This window comes from Takifugu flavidus, chromosome 17 (genome assembly GCF_003711565.1).
Source record: "Takifugu flavidus isolate HTHZ2018 chromosome 17, ASM371156v2, whole genome shotgun sequence".
NCBI classification, from domain to species: Eukaryota; Metazoa; Chordata; class Actinopteri; order Tetraodontiformes; family Tetraodontidae; genus Takifugu; species Takifugu flavidus.
Window position 1 is genome coordinate 9,982,757 of NC_079536.1, and position 15,232 is coordinate 9,997,988.

The 15,232-nt window shown below is 42.3% G+C and overlaps 1 protein-coding gene and 1 long non-coding RNA gene across 2 annotated transcripts; one reads left to right on the forward strand and one right to left on the reverse strand.

Moving 5' to 3' along the window:
• Window positions 1-7,081: 7,081 nt before the first annotated feature.
• Window positions 7,082-14,824, reverse strand: LOC130514068 (ras-related protein Rab-18). The gene is made up of 7 exons (XM_057013434.1): window positions 14,637-14,824; window positions 12,688-12,743; window positions 10,968-11,029; window positions 10,701-10,773; window positions 9,887-10,005; window positions 9,465-9,531; window positions 7,082-8,662 (listed from the first exon to the last, which is right to left on the reverse strand). Exons 1-7 carry the CDS (start codon window positions 14,702-14,704, stop codon window positions 8,493-8,495), a joined length of 615 nt encoding a protein of 204 aa, XP_056869414.1. The 5' UTR covers window positions 14,705-14,824; the 3' UTR covers window positions 7,082-8,492.
• LOC130514071 (uncharacterized) lies at window positions 13,200-13,432 on the forward strand. The gene is made up of 2 exons (XR_008946901.1): window positions 13,200-13,328; window positions 13,367-13,432. It is a non-coding gene; the product is annotated as an uncharacterized LOC130514071 (long non-coding RNA).
• Window positions 14,825-15,232: the final 408 nt, after the last annotated feature.

The following is a 15,232-nucleotide window of genomic DNA, read 5'->3' on the forward strand; positions in this document are numbered from 1 at the left end:
AGTGACAGGTTATGTACCCCGGTCCTACAAGGTGGCAGTGATTAAGCTGTTGCTTAAAAAAACATCACTGGATCCTGATGTCTTAGCAAATTATAGGCCAATATCCAACCTTCCTTTTATCCCTAAAGTTCTTGAGAAGGTGGTGGTGACTCAGTTACTGGAGCACCTGCAGAGAAACAGCCTTTTTGAGATGTTTCAGTCAGGCTTTAGAGCTCATCACAGCACAGAAACAGCACTTCTTAAAGTTACTAATGATCTTCTTATAGCTTCAGATCATGGGCTGGTCTCTATGCTGGTTCTCAGTGCTGCTTTTGATACAGTTGATCATAGCATCCTGTTACATGTGATTGGGATTAAAGGGACAGCACTAGACTGGTTTAGATCATATTTATCTGATAGATACCAGTTTGCTCATGTCCATGGTGTGCCCTCCTCATACAGTAGGGTTAGCCAAGGAGTTCCTCAAGGTTCTGTACTTGGACCAATCCTCTTCACCTTGTACATGCTTCCCTTAGGGAACATTATTTGGAAGCATGGGATAAATTTTCATTGTTATGCTGATGACACTTAGCTTTATTTATCCATGAAACCAGAGGAGACAGAGAAGTTAGTGAAGCTCCCAGAGCTGTCTTAAAGACATAAAGTCCTGGATGTCTTCAAATTTCCTCCTCCTTAACCCAGGAAAAACTGAGGTCATGGTGTTTGGTCCTGAACCTCTCAGGGATAGATTAGATCATATGATCACTCTAGATGGTATCTCATTAACATCTAGTCATGGTCATGGTCATGGTTTCCTCTCCTCTCCTCCCCCTCATCAAGCAGACTAGTTATGCTGATTCTTGTGTAGTTTTTCTGGTTCTCTCCCTCCCCCCTTCTGTATTCATTTACAGGTATCGCCGCCTTCGGAGCTGTATAAATAGTGTATTTTTGTATGTGTTTCTGTGCTCTGTGCCCGTCCTCTCCTCTCCTCTCCTCTCCTCTCCTCTCCTCTCCTCTCCCCTCCCCTCCCCTCTCCTCTCCTCTCCTCTCCTCTCCTCTCCTCTCCTCTCCTCTCCTCTCCCCTCCCCTCCCCTCTCCTCTCCTCGTAGGTCCCCCTACATAATCCTGGTCCTGCTCAAGGTTTCTTCCTGTTAAAGGGGAGTTTTTCCTTGCCACTGTTGCTTGTCTGGGGTTAGGCCCTGGGATTCTGGAAAGCGCCTTGAAACAATTTTGATTGTATAAGACGCTATATAAATAAAGATTGATTTAATTCGATTGATTGATAAAGAAATACATAAAATCGAAAATGCAGGTCACAATTGATTGTTTAGAAACCCTTTAAACTTTTATGCTTGGAGGCCGAATGAATATGGGTTTGAATGAAAACAATATTAGGTTATAATAAAAACAGTTTGTTTTCGGGTTGACTAAACTCAAACTGGTGGACATGCCCTGTTTTTTTTTTGGGAAACAGGTCCGTCTGGTCCCAGTTATTGTGTCTAGCACCCCAACAATGTGCGAACCGAATAATTCAAGTCATAAAGGCTGAATATAACATGGATAAATAATTGAGAATACAGACATAGCAACGCAAACTGTGACTCATGGCGTTATTGGTGAGATTAGTGATTTTTCATATATTTTTTGGGGTTTATTTGTTTTTGTACAAATTACATAATTTGGCCGGAGGTTGAGACAGATGGAAATAGTCAATTACAAGGACTTCAGCCTATTTCAGTGCGTGGAACTGCATTTTTAAGGATGTTTTGATTGGAAAAATCCATCTGAAATATTTTCAGTTCCTCCCAAGAATTCATGATTTGCTAGCTGCGAGTGCAGGGTCCAGATTCTGGCCCTGCGAGTGGTTTCCTCTCGCAGGGAAATCCAACTTTATCTTCAGCTGCGCTTTATCTGCCTCAGAGATGTGAACGTGTACGGGAGCACTTAATGCACTCCGGATAAACCACGGGCCTTTCGCCTCCGCAGTCAACAGCGTGCAACAGTTCTGCTGCATCTCATTTGCTCATGGACATCCAATATATATGGTAGCACAGTATATTTCTGCTTGAACTGTTGCAGGGCTCCTTTCATGGCTGGTAATAAAGATAAAGTGTGGGTGACTCAGCAGCCATGTCAGGTAGTGATGAAGCTGCTGGATTTCACTCTCACAATGTGTCGTCCAGCATACACACAAATCTGCTGCGACAGCTCTCTTTGTTGGAATCGGAGGAGCCGTGATTGATGTGGAGATGAGTGAGATATCGTTACTTACAGCCTAATACTTACCCTCCCTAAAGGAGAGCAAATCAGTTTGGCTGAAACTTATGTGCTCAAACAAAAATGTGTCAGAAGAGGGAGTATTAACTTTTGTTAATACCTCTGTGTGTCTTTCAGACTCACTCACTCAGTATATCTTTTGAGCACTGCTCTGATGAATCTTCAATGTTTGACTGTTAAACTGTCCATATGGCAATTTTCAAACGTAATTTCCCACTTAGGAGAACGAGAGATGAAGGATTTAATTTTGTGGAATCCACCAATAACAGTGAATAACCAATAACAGTAAGGTCCAAAGTCAGGACAGATGACATTCACATGTGGTGGAACATCTGAGGATTGAGGACTGATACACTTTGAACTAACTGAACTACTGGCTAGTGTAGATCACTTTGAAATAAATCATGACTTTTGATTCTTGCATTCAGCTAAATGAATGAGGCCAAAAGAGTTCAATAATAAAAGGTGCTAGTTCTGTTCATAGGGTTTTAAAATATCTTTACCAAGTAGAAAACACTGATTTGTGAGTGCCTGACCTCATAATGGTTCATCTAATGCTGAAACATCAGCTTTTTATCTACATATAAATCCCGAAAGAAAGAAAGACTGTAGTTTTAACGAACTACAGATCAAATGCTGTGCCCACAAGACAGACAGATGCACCTATGTTTGAACCCCACTAAATGGCCTTTGCAAGATATGTGATTACAAAACAGTTGTCACCCGTCTGTTATTCCCCATAATCTGATTGAAAAGAACTCCGGAGACAAAGTGCAGAGCGGACGCACGCAGTAGGAATTAAAGAAGCAGGTACTTTTTAAATAACTTTTGTTTGTGTGACCTGGGTACGATTTCCACTGAGAGATCTTTATTTGACTTAAGCTCGCGGGTGGGAGGGTGGGAAAGGTGGAGGTGGGCTTTGTATTTTCAAATTCAATTGTCCTCCACACAGCTGCAGAATTGGAGATTCCTGAGGTTTCCTGTGTGATGCACAAAAGACTGCAAATGATCAGGAACAAAACAATAACACAGGCATGCAGTGGGTTCGAGACCTCAGGAAAGTGGTCGAACTGTGGACGGTGAAGTCAGGCCTGGTGGGAAAACGCCACGATAGAGTTGTTGGGCCTTTCAGGTGCTGCCAGACCTTCTTGTCTCTTCAAAGCTGAAGAAATTTGGGCCTTTAGTCTTGGCGGCTAACAACATATTCTCTGCTCCTGCCTGCCCCCCAAATCGAGATCAGTCTGGCAAAGAAAAATAAGCAGCGCAATTACAACAGAGGAGATGGATTATTTATACAAAATAATGAAATTGTTTCTGTACACGTCAATCATCTGACCCAAAAGGGATATTATTAGCGAGGATTTCTTTCTTTTTTTCCCAATCAAGAGCAGCGGGGGAAGCATGCATCCATGAAAATGCTTGAGACATGTGGAAAACTCCCACTCAGTGATTAGTTTATTATAGAAGCCTCTGTGAACTATCTGCCTCCATGTTGCACGAGCAAGATCCCGTTTGGCATCTGTCCAACGGCGAGTGACGAGACGGTGGCAGAATCATTAAAGGAAAAGAGGCATGTGTCCACACATCTGCCCCACGAAACAGGAGCCCCGTGAAAAAGGGAGGGATAGTGAATAGATGGATGACGAATTAAGTTGCCCGCAGTCCAATTTAGTTTCCACATTTCCCCCTGCTGCCGCTCCGCTTATTGCCACTGTAACCCAAGGCCGGGGTAAGGGCATCTCCCACGGTGAGAGGGCTTTTCCTGAGGAGCCTCTGTCTCCCCACTCCACACGGGTCTTGCAGTTTCTCAGAATAACTAGGGAGGGTAACAACACTATAGTTGGGTTTAAATTAGATTGACAGAGTGTCACACGTTAGGAAACCTGATTACAGCCAACTTGACTGACATGGAAACCGAGTTAAACGTCCGTACCAAACAAGGATCCTGCTCAGCTGAGGCATGTTCTGATTAGGTTAAAGTCTGGGTATGATTGATGAATTCACACACAATCCTAGAGTAGTGGCAATATGGCCTCTCAAAGATATCATAATATTCCAGACAAAAACATGTTTAAGGGCGGCAGTATCCCAGTCTGTCAGGGAGTGGGTGGTGGTAGTTCAAGCTGTAGGGGACTGGGAGGTGGTAGCCCAGTCTGTAGGGGGCTGGGTGGTGGTAGCTCAGTCTGTATGGGACTGGGAGGTGGTAGCCCAGTCTGTAGGGGACTGGAAGGTGGTAGCTCAGTCTCAGTAAGGGACTGGGTGCACAAGCAGAGGGTCTGAAGTTCAAGCTCTGATGTGGATAAAAACTTAGGTGTTCTGGTAATAAGAGTAGGTGCTAGGACACCTTCAGAGCACTGCCGAGGTAGCGAACCCCAAAATGCTCACATGGTTCCCTGCAATAAGCTGGTGACTTATTCAGGAGTATACGTCTCCCACATGCAACTGCGATAGACTCCAGCAACCCCCCCTGTGGCTCCAAAAGGGATCTAGCGGAGAATATTTTTTTCTTTTTCAGGTTGGTTGTAAATATCAAGGTTAGAGTTAATCACTCTTGCCATGTTTGGCTATACTTGGTTTTCTGAACACTGATGTTCTCAATACAACGTTGTTCTGGCTCCTGTTATCAGAGCCTCCGATTAACCTAATGTGCCCGTTTTTAAACCGTGGGAGGAAATCGATGTAATAGACACTGTTAGGACAAGCAGACTTCACACAGTGTGAGAAGTGAACATAGAACCCTCCGCTGTGAGGCAGGTGCTCTATCAGCTGTTAACTACAAATGACTTCTATCTGATTCTAAGACAAACATATTGGTACTCCTAATGTGCAGAAAGGTCACCCAGCTGCTTTAAAACTGAGAACATGGAGGTGGTGATAATAATAAAGTTATGATTGGGATTTTACCTCTGGAGTGTCTGTGCTTGGCTGTATCTGATGAGACCCAAGCGATGAAAGACACATGCCACGCTTCATCTTCAACAACACTTTTGCTATTTCTCCTTACTTGCACCAGTCGCAGATACAGACTAATGACATCAGTCAGCAACAACCAGAAAATACTGTTCTTGTTCAAAGGGCATAATCATGAAGATCGATCCACAACCACAGACATAACACACACAAAACTAAGCTGAAAAACAAACAAACAAACAAAACAAAAAAACCCATTCCAAACAGCCCTAAAAGAAACTTGAATAATTTCAGGATGATTTGAAGCAACTGCCTTCTGTAAATCTTGATGTGTGTCACTTAACAGGGACAAAAATGTGATTTTCATAAGGGGAGAAAAACAACCGGGCCCACACAAGAAGGTCTTCAAGTTAATTGCAGAGTCAGGGGAAGGGTTCACCGACTTCTCTGCAACCCCGAGGACACCAGGGCCTAAAGTTCAAAACAGATCAGTAACAGAAATGGGACGCTCCCAGTCGCCCAGTGAAATGTCAGAGGAGCTAAATGTAAACAGGCTCAAAAATGTAAGCACACAGTTCTGCATAATCAGAGTGTTTCCACCTGCAGCGACAGATCCATCAGTTGTGGACGTGTAGATCATTACTTCACAGCCTTCTGGAGCTCAGAGAGTAACCTAAGAGAGGCCAGCCACTTGGCGAACGCTAAGACACAGGAGCAAAGGGGTATTTTCCTCTACCTCACCCCAGAATGTAAACAGTAGCTTTCGGCAGACCAACAGATGCATTTTACTCTGTGAATAAGGAAGCTTAGCTCCTCCAAGAACTCTGTGAAAGTGAACCTTTGGGTTTATGGGGAATATATTAGTCCACAAAAGACAGCTTTCTGATGGCTGTGACAGAAGACAATCTGTCTGAACGTCCTCTCACACTTTTCGGGTTCTTAAGTGAGCATGGCAAAACAATCATCTGATAGCACCGACCACGCCAAGATGAGTGACGTCTAGGAAGCCGACACCTTGTGAAACGATGCCCGAAGTCTTGTAACATTTTTACACATGACAGCATGACTGCTCTCCAGAGGGGCTCCACTGAGCGCTAATCCATGCAGCCAGAGACGGAGCAGGGAGACAAGACTGTTTTAATGAGAGCCAGAGCTGTTCTGTTAGCTTAATACTGGCCGCCTGCTAAGGACACAGGCAGCAAGATGGAAAGCAGTCCATCACAGTGCCCCTGCCGGGCTGCTTACAAGCTCAGAGGTAACAAGAAGGGACAGGACACAAGTGTTCCGTTAGCTTGGTATCTTATTGTGCGAATATCTCCACAGCTTGATGCTGTGCAACTAAGAGGATTGTCTGTGGTTATGGATTTGAAACAGATATTTCTGGTATTGAAAATATGCATGTTGATTTAATGAAACAGATTTAAATAACGTCTGAGAAGACAAACTAGCCGATGTTTCACTGAAGCATGGAGACCGTTTCTCATAAAGGGACGTTCGGGCCTCCATTGCTGTTTGACTGAGACATATTTTCGCCTGCCTGGACCGCAGCAGGAGATGAGGAATATCCTATAAGCAGGCAGAGCTCTCAGATTGGTTGCCAGGGCCGACTCTTTCATAGCCACCCAGGAAATATTCACATCCCAGATACAAAACTGGTGGATTGAATTATGGCTGAAGAGGTGCTTCCCAAGTGTTTCTGCCAAAAAGGATGATTTAGACAGATCGCACGTCTGCGGTATGCAAGCTCATCGGACACTGTCTAAACACTAGTCTCTATTCTGACGACACGGGAATGTGAGGAGCTCTGGGTGAAAAGACTCACCTATCAGTGACATTTCCAACATGGCAACGGTGACAGAGAACACTGCTGCGGGTTTAATTCCCTGGCTGGAACTGAATCAACCCCAAATGATGCTTCGCTTAAAAAAAGAAATTTATTTAGTTTAATACACAGGGCTCTTGTAGTGAAATAAGTATACATTCAGATTTACATTTCATACAGGAATTTTCCCCACTGCGTCCTGAAATGCACACAATTTACAAAGTATCAACATATTTATGAGGACAAAAGGATAGCTATTGCAGATTATTATGTAAAAACCTACCTTTTAATGTATTCTACCATTATATTCCAATGGTTTCAGGTAAATATAATTTAAATTGTTGACAGCAAACAGCCGCCAAAGACCATTTACAAACAAAAGATATTGCACGCAAGATCCCATGCAATTAAAATCTAATTTAAAAAGGAAAAGACACAGATCCACATCATTTTAGCATCTCTGTTTAGTTCAGACTCTCAAAACTGATTTCCCAGAATCACACTAGCACTTAAACGCAATGTCCAGAGGTCAGGGGTACAGTACATTTAGAAGTGCTTCTCACATACAAGGACAGATAGAACTGTGAAATCCATTAACAATGTCCAGCCCCTGCTTTGATTTTTCCATATTCAGTGGAAATACACTTCAGCATTGAACGATCTGTCCAGTCACAGGGATGTATGAACAACCACAGCAGTGCCCAGGGTAAAGCTAGTGCTATCTCTGGAGCATCGGTAACCCGCACGCCATTAGCTTGTTTTAACAAAAGCGCACAATTTTCTGACGTTCCTCTTCTCCACTCAGTGGAAAGCTCATTGATGCCAACGTCTCCAATTTATGCACTCTGAAAGCAACGGTTCTAAGCCCCAGTTCACCAGTTCAATAAAAGCACTAAAGCAGCCTTCCAGACACTTGGTAACTCTATCATATTCTAAAGACAAGGGCAGTTGTGTGAGCAGCCAAGAGAGGAGCTGGAAGCTGCCTCGATAGTGTCTCTAAGGCATGTGAGGAGCAGGAATCTGAACCAGGAACGCTGATCAGAAACACTAGGACACATGCTCAGGAGGGCAAGGTGCACCAAGGACATAAAGCATGCTGGCGCCAACAAAGAAACAACAAAAACAACATTTGGTCAAAAATGATTTCCCCATTCTCCACCAGGCTCCTATTTTGACCTCCAGAGTTATTTTAACATGAACATTTGTGTGAGAATGGTTAATTTATTTTTTTTCACCAATGTTCTAAACATTGAAATAACAAAATCTCACTCATGTTCTGTTTAGAGGAAGGCTGAACTGCATCTGCGTTCAAGTGCAGCGTTGTTATTCTTAACTGTGCAAATTGAAGTTTGCATGTGGACAAAGGCAGAGTGTGTGGACCCTCAGAACTCAAGAGCTCCACAGCACACAGTGGGAGGGTGTGTGTGTTTATATGTTTGACTGCATGTGGTATTCACGTGTGTATGGTTGAATGTGTGTGTGAATGAGAGCATGTTTGTGCGGTCTAGACCAGAGAACAGTAGCCTCCACATGTTCCGCCGCCTGCGTCTTCGTCGGTGAGCTGGACCCCTCGGCCATGCTTCTCGCTCTGCCATAAGCCGGGCGTCTGGATGATCTTCTCCACCAGCTCCTCGAACGCACACTGAACACCGTCCCTAGTCTTCGCACTTGATTCTGCAACATTGGGAGGAAGAGAAGTGGTCAGGTAATTGGTAATTTTTTTTTTTGTGTTTTTTTAAACAAAGTCACAACAACATCTTGATGCCATTATCGGCTGGGCTAGAGGAAAATGTCAAGAATTATAGTCAAGCTCAGACACTAATAGCAAGCTTCGACTGACTTAATAGTAGACAGTTAACACCCATTTTCAAGAGGATATCAGTTTGGTAAATTTAAAAAAAAAAAAAAGAGAGAGCAGTATTGTGAAAACAAAAAGCCTTACTCATCATGTACAAGACTGAACACAGCAACACTACTTTAGTGAAAGAATATGACATCATACTCTGGGTTGTAGCTTCAAAACCACTCCCAAAATTCGAATTAAGCACAAATTCAGAGTTTTATTTCAATGCCAGAAATCAATGCTTTCACGGCAACTGTTGATCAGGGCAGCAGCTGGAGCCCGATCTCTTAACTGCTTTATCAAGTAACAAAGATGTTCTTTTCTCTTTCTTAAAATGTATCTTCTTTTTGTCAACAAAGACAATTATGTAAAATGTTTAAAATAGCCAAAAAAGGAAATACTCAAATACAAGAATATCAACCGTGACACCTGCATGCAGCATTTGAGTAAGTGTATATTTTATTGCTGCTAAACAGCTTGTTTCAGTTCAAAGACGACAATAAGAAAAGGAGGACTACCATAAAAATAAAAAAAATCACAGATATCGCTTACTTTGTGAAGACAAAACTATGGCTTTCTTTAAATGTGATCAGATTTCTACTCTGCAGCTCAGTCCGTGCGAGTCAAACTTACCTATAAAAAGCATGGAATGTTTTCTTGCAAACTTCAGCCCCTCCGGTCTCTCGACTTCTCGGTTTTCCTAAAACAAAAGAGAGATAGAGGCTTTTTAAGGGCTGCTGGATGAAGCTGTCGGCTACTGTGATTATCAGAGGAATGGAGGAAAACAGACAGAGAACGGTCAAAATATAATCAACTGCACGACCTCCTGAGAGGGGATTAGAACCGAACTGTCTGAGTTATCTTCTGGCTAAAGGAATGCAATGTGTGAATGTCTTATAAAGTTTTTCTCTCTGTAAAATTCATCCAGGCACCTACAGAAAAGCAGCTTTAAGTGTGTCAGACCGTTACTTGAATAGTGACTGAGATGAGCTGGGTTCCCAATGTTTTCAACAGCAAAGCGCACGTGCTTCACATATAACCAAAGCGACACTCACCCTGTCAATTTTGTTCCCCACCAGCATTTTCACAAGGTCGTTCCTCGTACAGTACGTCTCAAGCTCGTTGAGCCAGTTGTCGAGCTTAGTGAAGGTTTCCTGGCGAGTGACATCATACACTGCGCCAAAACAAAAACACATCATCAGACGCGCACATACACCCTTTATGCACAATATAACTAAATGTACGTGCAGCTCTGCAGGTTCTCACAGAATGGCCACAGTAAACGTAAAACAATGTCTTCAGGGGTAATTAATTTAGAAAGGTTCAACCTATAAATCGACTTTATTGCTTTTTAATGAAAATCGCAGACATCATAAAACTAGAGTTCCCATAATATAGAGGTTTTAAAGACAAAAAGAGAGAACAAAGTAATAGCAAATAAACTAAACACACATGATAAAAGTAAAGAAATTGGTCCTCTGACCTCAATTGCAAGTGGAAGATTCTTTACATCATCATAGGGGTCTAAACCCACGGAGGAAGTCTGGTTAAAAGGTTTAACATATTTCCTGTGTGCGAGGGTTCATATACATCATGTACATCCACGTCTTCATGAGGAGATGAACTTAAGGACATAAACTGACTTCCAGAGAGAGGCTGGAGTGTGTGCGTGTGTGGATTACAGGATGAAAAACCATTAGTTCCTTTACAACCGTGGCCCTAACTCTGCAGGGGAAACGACACATCTAATCCTGACACCAAAACCATAAATGAATTTACATTATGGGGAAGTGTTTCGTCCTCAGAGGAACTCAGTACACTTCTATTGTGATGTACTTGCTTATATAAGTGAGCAGTAAATAAACAAACCCAAGATGACTCCTTGTGCGCCACGGTAATAACTCGGGGTCAGTGTCCGGAAGCGCTCCTGTCCTGCAGTGTCCTGCAAAAGACAATTGTGTCAATCCTGCTGGACAACAATGGTGGCTCAGAGGACGAGAGAACCAGAACAAGTAGACACGTTAAAGATGGACTACTCAATGAGGCCCTTTCGAATCACAATAAATGGTGTTGCAAAAGCGCCACCTTCTGGTCAAAACAGAGTATACATGTTGTAGTTGAGAGGTCAGTACTTACCCAAATCGCCAACTTTGCCTTGTTTCCATCCACAGTGATGGTCTTCACCTTGAAATCAACACCTAGATGATAATAAGCCATTCATTCAATCTTTTTGTAAAAAATTATTCAAATCATGGTATTGACAGCATTAAAGTGTACAAACACAAGCCTTCATGTCTGCACTTGTTGTAACGCAAGAGTTTCAGACTATTTCATCCACTGCCTACTTCGTATTTAAAATACTGCCTGATGGTTTATGGGCATGCACCTAAAACTACACTGTATTGACTCTGTCACCAACAGCTGAGAAAAGACAGTTGCTCCACAGTAATAAGCTACACATGAAAATAAAGTTGTCCACCTTCTTTTCAACAAATAAATCTCCCATATTGCCCTTCTGTAGCATCTGGCTGAAACATCTGTCTGGGTTCAGGCATCAATTGACAGACTCACCAGAGAAACATACATTTGTGATGAGTCTGTTTCTACATCTGGGCAGGTTTGCGAGCCAAAACAGGAGACATTCTGCTGCCAGACTCGTGTGGTGAGGACGTCGTGCTATGCATTTTCGCGAACTTAGACATGTCTAGTTTGCTTTAATGGAGGAGCTCTTTAACTGAGAGCATAAGGTACAATATCAACAAGACGCTGGTAAATGAAGCCAAAGCTGTGCTGATTTCAGTGGGTGGATCCTTCTACAGTATCATATACTGCATGCTCCAAATGCAAGTATGAAGTCAGTAAACACCCCAATACAGGACTAACTGTCTGAACTGGACCACCACAACAATTAAATAAAGCTGGTGTGATTTGTTGATCCACCGAAATATGAAAAGTAAAAGGCTTGTAAAAAGAAAACTACACAGTGGCATGCTGACATCTCAAGATGGATAACCGGCTATGCTGCACAATTTTCTTTCCAACTTCTGCTTTCAACCCTGAAATAAATCAAAAGGCCTTGCGGCGGCGAGGGGGGTGGTGTTGTGGTAACTCCGATGTTTAGCTTGCCAAGCGTTCATCCAGCAGACATCCTAACAGGCCAGACTGCTCTGCTGTGGTTCCCGACTGATTTTGATTCCATATTTTTTTTTAAAGAAAAGAGAATAACTATAGGGTGAGTGAGCATGGTGAAAGAGTCAAGAGTCAAGAGACAGGTTCTGTCATTTAATGGATTGCTGAACAGAGCGCAGGTACCAGCCAGCAGCCTCGATGGGCCTGTTGGCGATACGGCCCGTCCACATGGCTGACAGACAACTGTCAGAATTTAACAGGCATAAACACAGAGATCTGTCCTCTACTCAAGCAGGTTGCATTTGTGACTGTTACAGCACTTGGTTCACAGAAATGCAGGGCTATTCTTCAAGTCATTGTGATTTCATAAGAACATTCATATGAATTATTTTTAAAACTGCCAATTCGCCCGAGAATTTGCCCATTTCTACGCCCGATAAGAAGTTATCAACAGATCTGTCATCACAAAGGTTTTTTCTGGTGTCAAAATGGATATAGGCAGTTAATATTTCATTAGTACCATCAAAAGAACCATATTATCAATCATTTGGTGTCAAAATAAATGGAATGGAAATAGTTCCAGGACTATTTTTGATTTTTGAAACTGATGAAAATTATTTTTTAATGTTTTTATAGTAGGCCTTTTTAAAATTCTGACAATGAAGCACCATCTCATGCACAGGATCTCACTTTCCCCCCTCTGGTTGGTGCGTAATGCGTTACTCACCTATTGTTGCTGCTTGGTCTGGGTCAAAAGTGTCATCGGTGAATCTCAGGAGGAGGCTGTTGACAGTAAAAGGGAATAATTACAGTCAGATTTAGATGAGTCACCACCAGCACACCAACAACTGGTCTCCATATGGGCTGAGCTAGGTTTTACTATGGATTCAAGTTTCTATTTGTCCTATTCCCGCAACCTGCCGTGTAGCATGGGCAGGCTTATCAAAATCTCTGACTTGCTATTTTTCTATTGATTGATTTTGTCATTTACTTGCATTACACATAAATGCTGCAGATGACATCACTTCTAGATTGCAGTCAGGAGGACAGGGTTCGTTTCTTAACTCTGACTAATCAAGTGCACAGGCCATAATCAGGACACTGATGAGGAGTTAAGCTCATTTCTTAAGGCTGGCCCAAGTTTAATTCTCCTTTTTCCCCTCCTGGGCTATCAGAGGGGATGCTGGACAACCGAGCTGATGAGCCATACTTGAAGAACCAATTTAGAAATATGTTCTGCTCCGAAAGTGGTAAAATGAAAGGTAAAATGAAACGGGGGTATTTCTGCCAGAGAGACATCTCTGTCCTCGTTACTGAAGGTTGTATGGAACCAAACTACAAATCCAAACTAAAAAAAAAACAGGTTCAGTCAACGCATCTACTTGACAACATTACAGTTGGCACAGGATACAATAATAACATTTGAAATTAAATCTTAATTTCAATGAGTTTATTGAATTAAGCCTTTTTTTTTTTTTTTTTTTATAATAATACAAAATTGCTTTCTGGAAACACGACCTTGGTTATGACAATACACAGTCAATTTACAACCAGCCGGCAAACACAGTTCTGCTCTGGAAGTATAAACAACTTCTATGATATGATGTTCCTAAAAATTCTGTTAATATAGAGAAGTCATCATTTAAGCATTCTAAACTGGCAATGGACTCAAATAGGTTGCCAAAATAACAACACAAATATAAAAATAAAGTTCATCACCACATACTCTGATGTGAGGTGTCAGTTACAATTTGTTATTTCGAGAATCTCCGGCTTTGTCATTAGTTTGTGTTACAGGCTGATTATTTGTGAAAAGGCTTGGTGCACGCTTTGGCCAGCTCGTTCCCTCTGTACCTGGCCACGACCGTGGAAGACACGCTGTGCTTGATACGACACTCTGCGATGTGATGGTTGATGGCTCGGGCCGGCTGTCAGAATTCTTTCATGCAGTCTGGACCACAGTCGTGGAGAACTCACCAAGCTCTCTGCTGGCATGCTGCATATTATAAACTGCCAGACTAATGTTGGTAAAAGGGATTATAGTCTGTTTTGTATATTATGCTGCTTTGTGGTTTCTAACGAGGACCTCTGATTACCACATAATGGAATAATCAACTGTATGGCAAAAGCAATACAGAGTCCTATAGAGGCCAAGAACCTCGTTTCCGCCAAGACCTGAAAATGAGCGATCCCACGTTGTGTGTGTGCGTGTGTGTGTGCGCGCGCGTACCATCTGATCTCTGTGAAAGCAATTCAACCAAGCAGTAAATAAATAAAGCAAATTAAATTGCCGGAGAGTCAAGGTGAGTTTCTCTAGTAAGAATCATTATTCATCGTGCCTCAGACAGAAGTCCGCGCATTTGGAGGTGAATCTAGACGGCTACAAAGGAGATTGCGACATCTCCAAACAGCTGTTGTGAATGGCGATGACGTAAGACTGGACTGCTGTCAGCTAGCAGAGGCTAACGGTGCTGACGACTCAAGCCTTGTATCGTATTTTTGTTGATGAATGTCTTTTATTTTTTGTAAATAAGGCACATTGTACTCATTGATTTGCTTATGTATGTTAAATGTGCCGTATCGATTGTAAACTAATATAATTTAGGTGACTGCTAAGCTAACACTAACTAGCTAACGTAGCCACGACATCAGTTTTATTGAAGGATTTCTTCTTACCTGGACTTCCCAACACCACTTTCCCCTATTATCAATATTTTCAACGTTGTCAGTATGTCGTCCTCCATTTGTCCCTGAAGGTAAGTTGCGTTCTACTCGATAAACAGCCAGAAGAGCCCTAAAGTCATGCGTTGCAGAGTACCTTGTTTACTGTACGCCTTGTACAGATAGTTCAATGCTGTGAGAGGTCCCACTCTAAGCGTTTCCGGTCTGACTTTTTTTTAAACCCATTTCCGCTTGTTTAAATCGACACCGAACTCTATTTTCACAGAATGATATATGTTCCGAGCTAAAATGCATTGTTTTAAACGAATGTTTTTATACAATACAAAAACGTATGTAATTTTGAGTCCGTAGTTCGTAATGCAGATGTAATTGGAAAATATCACGTTGCTGCCGCCTGTGTTACGTAACACCTGGAAACTGCACACGATCACCACATGGTCCAAATATGTTTATTCTTTTACATACCACTGCAATTATGAAGCGTGACGCAAACTCATTTGCATTAAGTTTGCTTTATTATAATCCAGCAGCAAAAATGCACACTGAAAATTCTACTGTATTAAATGTTTACTCGTGCCTGGCTGAAAGTA